The sequence below is a fragment of the Rhinoderma darwinii genome (assembly GCF_050947455.1).
Source record: "Rhinoderma darwinii isolate aRhiDar2 chromosome 4 unlocalized genomic scaffold, aRhiDar2.hap1 SUPER_4_unloc_7, whole genome shotgun sequence".
Lineage (NCBI taxonomy): Eukaryota > Metazoa > Chordata > Amphibia > Anura > Rhinodermatidae > Rhinoderma > Rhinoderma darwinii.
In genome coordinates, this window is record NW_027461762.1 from 16,189 (window position 1) to 23,875 (window position 7,687).

Sequence of the window (7,687 nt, forward strand, 5' to 3'; positions counted from 1 at the left end):
ATGTTAGCTGGGTGGAGTGCATCAGGATATATGTAAACTGGGCGGAGTACATCAGGGTATATGTAAGCTGTGCGGAGTACATCAGGGTATATGTAATATGCGCAGAGTACATCAGGATATATGTAAACTGGGGAGTACATCAGGGTATATGTAAGCTGTGCGGAGTACATCAGGGTATATGTAATATGCGCGGAGTACATCAGGATATATGTAAACTGTGGAGTACATCAGGGTATATGTAAGCTGTGAGGGGTACATCAGGGTATATGTAAGCTGGGTGGAGTACATCAGGATATATGTAAGCTGTGCGTAGCATAAATACGGTCAGAGTACGGATGCGTATCCATAGCCGCCCATATTTACGGAAGCGCCCATAGACTTCTATGGGAGAGTCCCTGCTGTAATTACTGATAAAAAATACGGTCGCGTGCGTGGGGCATAAGAAACTGCAGCTGCATCCCCCTCCTCCCTGTTTACAGTTTTTCACTAGATGGAACTTGCACGATCAACGATGTATCCAGTGAGTCGGCGCTCATTTACACGAGCCGACGCACGCTGTACGGGGATGAGCGATGGTTAATACGATGGTCCGTGCTCGTACAGTTTACGTATTGTCGGCAGCACATCCCCTGTTTGTACGCTGTGGACAACGAGGATTTTTTGGGACGCATAAAAGATGTGATCAGCTGACCAATGAGTGCAGTTTATCGTCTGATCGGCGCTGCCCGTGATCGAAAACAAGCGCTCGTATGATTATCCGTATTGGTAAAGGGGTCTTAATGTCAATAAAAGTTTTTTTTTTTATATCACAACGTTTCTAAGCATTTTCTATAGAACTTGATAGAAACCCATCGAGCCTAAAATAGACCCATCCTGGAACCCAGGGGTATAAACAGGCTTTTCTTTACAGCCGAGGTCTTGATGACGTCATTGAGACCGCGCGGTTATATTATTATTATAGATTGTGGGAGATCAAACATCAGGATATAGTTTTGTTGGCTTTAGCGATGGTTTGAACATTTGGTGTACTTCTTCTATTAGCCACAAGGGGGCGATACATAACCTGGAAGAACGCAGTGCGGGAGCCTTTTGGTTTTTCTTGGCTTTTATATTGTGGGGCTATTATATAATCTATACCAGTGGTTCCCAGCCGGGGTGCCGAGAGCTGTTCAGGGGTGCCGCGGCTCATCCACGGCAAAAAATAAAAATAAAAAAAAAAAATCGAAATTTTTTTTTACATTTTTTTTTTTTTTGCTACAAGCTCCGCCCCCGACGTTGTAGCAGACGTGACGCGCGGACGTCTGTTACAAGTACCGCCCACAGCTTCCCACTAGAAGCCTGACGGAGGGAGAGGAGCCATTAACACTGGGCAGGGTAAGTGCGGTTTTCTTTACTTTCTTAGCAGTTGTGTGAGAAATGGAGCCAGGGGAATGTGGGTAGTTGTAGTTCTCTCCTCTTATACCTCCTCCCTGTAATGTCCTCTGATATCCCATAATAACGTCCTGGACATGCTGGGAGTTGTAGTCCTCTCCTCTTCTACCTCCTCCCTGTAATGTCCTCTGATATCCCATAATAACAGCATGGACATGCTGGGAGTTGTAGTCCTCTCCTCTTATACCTCCTCCCTGTAATGTCCTCTGATATCCCATAATAACAGCCTGGACATGCTAGGAGTTGTAGTTCTCTCCTCTTATACCTCCTCACTGTAATGTCCTCTGATATCCCATAATAACAGCCTGGACATGCTAGGAGTTGTAGTCCTCTTCTCTTATACATCCTCCCTGTAATGTCCTCTGATATCCCATAATAACGTCCTGGACATGCTGGTAGTTGTAGTCCTCTCCTCTTCTACCTCCTCCCTGTAATGTCCTCTGATATCCCATAATAAGGGGGGATTCACACGAGCGTGATTTGGCAGCGTGTAGGCCGCGTGGTTTTCGCGCGGCACGCAATGCCCTATAGAAGTCTATGGGGCAGTACACACAGTCCGTGTATTTTGCGCAGCGTTTGTTCGCTGCGCAAAATACGCGACAGGTTCAATAACTCTGCGTATTTCACGCATCACGCACCCATTGAAGTCAATGGGTGCGTGAAAACCAGTCAGGTCGCACGGAAGCTCTTCCGTGCGAACCGACTGAAACAGCGCACGAGCTGTCAAAAGGATGAATGGAAACAGAAAAGCACCACGTGCTTTTCTGTTTCCAAGCATCCAAACGGAGTGTCTTTGCGAGGAGCGAACCCCGACAACCGAAGCTAACTTCACCGGGTTCGGCCAAACTCGGCAAAAAAATTTCCGGTCCGCGACGTCGGGAGACATTCACTGTGCATGGTGCTGAAAGAGTGAGGGTATGTGCACACACACTAATTACGTCCGTAATTGACGGACGTATTTCGGCCGCAAGTCCCGGACCGAACACAGTGCAGGGAGCCGGGCTCCTAGCATCATACTTATGTACGATGCTAGGAGTCCCTGCCTCGCTGCAGGACAACTGTCCCGTACTGAAAACATGATTACAGTACGGGACAGTTGTCCTGCAGCGAGGCAGGGACTCCTAGCATCGTACATAAGTATGATGCTAGGAGCCCGGCTCCCTGCACTGTGTTCGGTCCGGGACTTGCGGCCGAAATACGTCCGTCAATTACGGACGTAATTAGTGTGTGTGCACATACCCTTAAACTGTTTCAGCACCATGGACAGTGACTTGCGATCCCAAAATACATGAACCTGTAAAAAAAAACGAAGTTCTAACTTACCGATTACTCCTGTCTCCTTCCTGCAGTCCGACCTCCCGGGATGACACTTCAGTTCAAGTGACAGCTCCAGCCAATCACAGGCCAAGCACAGGCTGCAGCCAATCACAGGCTGCAGCGGTCACTTGGACTGCCGCGTCATCCAGGGAGGTGGGGCCCGATGTCAAGAGAGGCGCGTCACCAAGGCAACAAGTTCTCGGTAAGTAGGAACTTTATCTTTTTTTTTACAGGTTTTTCGCTGTTGTGTTCGGCATTCACTGTCAAGGGTGCTGAAAGATTTAGCTCTTTCAGCACCTTGGACAGTGACGGGCGTCGACAAGCCTCATCTCTATGATGCCGGCTGCGCGAAAATCACGCAGCCGCGCATCAGACACGCATGACACACGCAGCTGTCAAATGGTTTTTGCGCTCGCAAAACGCTGCGTTGTTTGCGCGCGCAAAAACGCAACGTTCGTGTGAATCTGCCCTAACAGTCTGGACATGCTGGGAGTTGTAGTCCTCTTCTCTTATACCTCCTCCCTGTAATGTCCTCTGATATCCCATACTAAGTCTGGACATGCTGGGAGTTGTAGTCCTCTCCTCTTATACCTCCTCCTGTAAACTTTCTCTGATATCACATAACATCCTGGACATGCTGGGAGTTGTTGTTCTTATACATCCTTATTTATTCCTTCCCCAGGGGTAAGCACACTTTCTGTCTGTGATGGTCCCTTTACTAGAGGGGCAGATGGTTATTTTATCGGGGGGCGGGGGGACTGAGGCTGATGGTGGCTTTACTGGAGGGGGCTGATGGTCATTTTACTGGGGGGACGGAGGCTGATGGTGGCTTTACTGAGGGATCATTATAATGTGAGTGGGGGGCTGACGGTCATTACTGGGAGTGGGGGGCTGACGGTCATTACTGGGAGTGGGGGGCTGACGGTCATTACTGGGAGTGGGGGGCTCACGGTCATTACTGGGAGTGGGGGGGCTGACGGTCATTACTGGGAGTGGGGGGCTGACGTCATTACTGGGAGTGGGGGGCTGACGGTCATTACTGTGAGTGGGGGGCTGACGGTACATTTTCGCTGCTGCGTGTCTAGAGATCATATGGATTATTAGATGTTTTATTTCTGTATATTTGTACTGCGTTGTTGCAGCTCATCGTCCTCCAGCTGCGGCCTTTCATTTCCATGACGACTGCTCCACTTTTCCTTTGCTCCAGTTTTAAATTTCCCACCTTTGTCTGGATTACGGATTCTCTGTAAGGTTCTGTGCACACGACCTATTTTCAGGCGTTTTACGCCTCGAATCACGCCTGAAAAGACGGCTCCATTACGTCTGCAAACATCTGCCCATTGCTTGCGGGATCTGCTGCGGGTAGCTCTTCTGTTGCCGCATTATTAAATAGATCATTGATGTCGCTGTTCTGGTAATTGATGCCACGAGGATCTATTGTATTCATTGATGCAGCGTGCGTTAATTACTGACATCCGGCAATCTCATATCTTCACCGTCAATGTCATCACTTTCTTGTCGCTTGCATTGGTGGCATCAGTCAGTATAAAACCGCTCAGTTTATCCTACGTCACCTGTCATTCTGCTGAATTGTCACCGTCTCTTATCTGCTTAACTGATTGTATGACTCTCAGCAGCGTTTTACATCATCATGAAACCACCCCAGAAAAGCTTGTCCCGCAGGAAGTCGGCGCATCCGCAGAAGAAACCTGCAGCTCCTCCTCAATCTCCGCCAAGTAAGAGAAAGTTGCACCTTGATCATCTTATCACTCTCATTATATATTTTATTTTAAAAATGAATTCCAGATAACCTCGGGTCGTGTAATACTAGATTGTAATCCGTTTCTCAGCTTTATATCTTAGAGGGTTCGTTTCTATGCAGGTAAAAATCTGTTACATACAGAAATTTCTGTAGCACAAGGCCGCCACTAGGGGGAGCAAACTGAGGACTGATTTATATAGGCACAACAGGAGCTGTATGCATGTGGTGGTTGCAGGAAGCACGTTACTATATGGCCCTGGGAAGGGAATCTGAGAACACAGCTCACACCCATGAAGATATATTATGAAATGAGGGATCTAAGAATTTCCAACCTGCAGTCCGACCGCTCTATTCATTCCCTATGGGATCGACGGAAATAGTCAAGTTTGACTGCTCCTTGCCCAATTATGCACTCTGCCGTGAGCGGCTCCGCGCAGGCAGGCGCGATGTTGTGACGTCAATTTCTGAGCCTTTTTTCTACTCCGTTTATGCAGCGTGTGGATGAGACGTGTTTTATCTCATCCACTTTGCTGCTACTGTATTATGCTGCCGATTTTTCCGCATTATAATACAGGTATACGCCGTATTTACGCAATGTGTGAACTGACTCTAACCCCTCCACCCACCCCCCCCCCCCCGCCAGTCCCCGCAAAAATGTTCTTGCATCAAACCGGTCCTCGGTGCAAAATAGGTTGGGGACCACTGCCATAGAGAATGACTTGAGTGACCACCACTCTGGGACCCGCACTCTTGTTAACAACCCGCAGCGATCCGGCATTTATCACCTATCTTGTGGATAGGTGAAAAATTATTTTCGTGGTACAACCCCTTTAATCAGGTATCAATGGGACTTGATGGACCCCAAATTATCAGTCATAGAAAAGTATCTAAAATTTGAACGTCCACATTTATATCCTTTTTAGGTCCAATATTCTGTGCTGATTAATTTCTTAATGTCGTTTTAAAAGCAGTTGGGGCACAGTTTTCTGAAACGGAGCTCTAAATCTCCTGCGTAGACAGTTACATGGTATAATTTTGTCTCCCTGCAGCCACCACTAGAGGGAGCTCACTGCATACTGTTTTGTTACCAAGTTCAATGTACAACCATATACAATGAGCTCCCTCTAGTGGTGGCTGCAGGTAGCATGTTATGTTTTAAATCTGTTTACCTGATGTTCCTTGGGGGACATTAAGGTAATAGGCCATGTTCACACAGGGCAGATATGCGGCGTAAAAGTACACAGCGTATTGGCCATGGGCACCGGAGGTAATTCTGGCTGAAAAACTGCAGTTTTTCGGCTGGAATGTCCATAGAAGGTAGAAAAAAAAACTATACTTACCCGTAGCCATGGTGACGTGTCCCTCTGATGTTCTGCAGCAGTCATATGGGATGAGACATCATCCCTGGAGGCCGGGTTGAACGCAGGAGCAGAGAGATCTGGGTAAGTTTGGCGGGTTTTTTTCCGCTACGTCTGGATGAGATTTGTTTGAATCTCCTCCACTCTTCTGCTTCTGTATTATGCTGTGGAGTTTCCGCAATGAAATCCGTTGCAGAAAATCCGCCGTGTTTACCCTACGTGTGAACCCGGCCAGACAGTGAATTTCCATGTAGCGGGAGATTCATTTTCAGCTATGATTATGTATTTCTTTCTTACAGGTAGTGGGGAAACAAGTCACAGACCGAGCACGCAACGAAGAAGACGTTACCGCCCAGGAGCCCGTGCGCTGATGGAAATAAGAAAGTACCAAAAATCAACCAATCTGCTCATTCAGAAAACCCCGTTTTTCCGCCTGGTGAGTGGATGTGTCCTCTGCGGCTGCTCCTCTTTATTGTCAGTGATATTCCCCTTTTATTCTTGCAGGTGAGAGAGATCTGCCTGAAGTATTCCCGCGGCGTGTTTTACTACTGGCAAAGCACCGCACTTATGGCGCTACAAGAGGTCAGTATCTCATACAATGCACTGTCCATGTAACGCATGGGTCAACCAGAGAGGGAGCTGCTCTTTGCAGTGGTTCACTACTCAGCCCCCGCCCCCTCTAACACATCCATATGCCCTAGCGGGACATTTGCAGAGGGGTTGTGATGCATTGTGGGAGTTCCAGAGGCCAGACCCCCCCCCCCCCCCACCATCACTCTAGCTAACAGCTCATAAAAGTGAAATCTGATCAGTCCTTCGAGCTGTGTAGTAAATTATACCGGGAGTGCTGTCACTTTAAGAGGGACTAATGCTCTTCTGTATCCACAGTCAGCTGAGGACTTCCTCGTGAGTCTCTTTGAAGATTCTTACCTCTTCAGTCACCAGGCCAATAGGGGCACTCTCTTTGTGAAGGACATGCAGCTCGCACGGAGAATCCGAGGCATCCCGTATGAACTGTGATAACGCTGCCGTTTTATCTCTCAAGATTTGATGAAGAATGATCACGTGTAAATAGTTTTATATTAATGGAGAAAATCTATTGGGAAATACAAGTTTTACCATTGCATAAAAGATCCAGTTTGGAAGAGTAAACCGGCATTAGCGCCCCCTCCTGACACTGGTTACAGTGGAGGCTTTTTCTTTGTTTTATCTGTTCATGGGAAAGTTGTTACAACCAATATGGCTGCCACTGCAGTTTGCAGGGTGGTAGTGCAGTCGTTTTTCTGTCCAGCTTTGTAATGGGTTATAGGGGTCCAGGATGTAGCACAGAAAATGACCACAAGGTGGCACTGCTGGACAAAACCGCTAACAAAGACGCTGGACACAACCGCTAATGAAACCTGATCTGGCCGACCTTCTAATTGTTCTGCTGAGTTTATGATCCGCTTCCTGTTTTTATTCTGTGAAGATTTGTTAATTTTTTCAAATAAAAAAAAAATGTATATTATAACTTTGATCTTCATCATTTTAGACAAATTTTCATAAGGGCTTGGATATGATCAATGACTCCAGCTTTGCTGTAGTTCAATACTCTTGCTCTGTCCCACCCCCATTCTTTACACTGCAGCTATGTTTGTTCAGAATGTTTGCTGTGTGGGTGGGTGTGTGGGTTGGGTCCAGAATTATTTGGGCAGTGACACAATCTTCATGATTTGAGTTTTGCTGCCACCACATTGGATTTGAAATGAAACAACTGAGATGCAATTGAAGTTTAAACTTTCAGGTTTATTTCAAGGGGTTAAACAAAAATCTCCTGTGA

General features: G+C 47.1%; 1 protein-coding gene across 2 annotated transcripts; it reads left to right on the forward strand.

Moving 5' to 3' along the window:
- The first annotated feature begins 1,272 nt into the window (after window positions 1-1,272).
- Window positions 1,273-7,378, forward strand: LOC142684104 (histone H3-like centromeric protein A). 2 transcript variants are annotated; one of them, XM_075847495.1, is made up of 5 exons: window positions 1,273-1,374; window positions 4,383-4,484; window positions 6,168-6,304; window positions 6,373-6,450; window positions 6,757-7,378. In XM_075847495.1, exons 2-5 carry the CDS (start codon window positions 4,400-4,402, stop codon window positions 6,886-6,888), a joined length of 432 nt encoding a protein of 143 aa, XP_075703610.1. In that variant the 5' UTR covers window positions 1,273-1,374; window positions 4,383-4,399; the 3' UTR covers window positions 6,889-7,378. The 2 variants fall into 2 exon arrangements, with proteins under 2 accessions (XP_075703610.1, XP_075703611.1); XM_075847496.1 differs by having other exon boundaries at window positions 4,386-4,484.
- The last annotated feature ends 309 nt before the right edge of the window (window positions 7,379-7,687 follow it).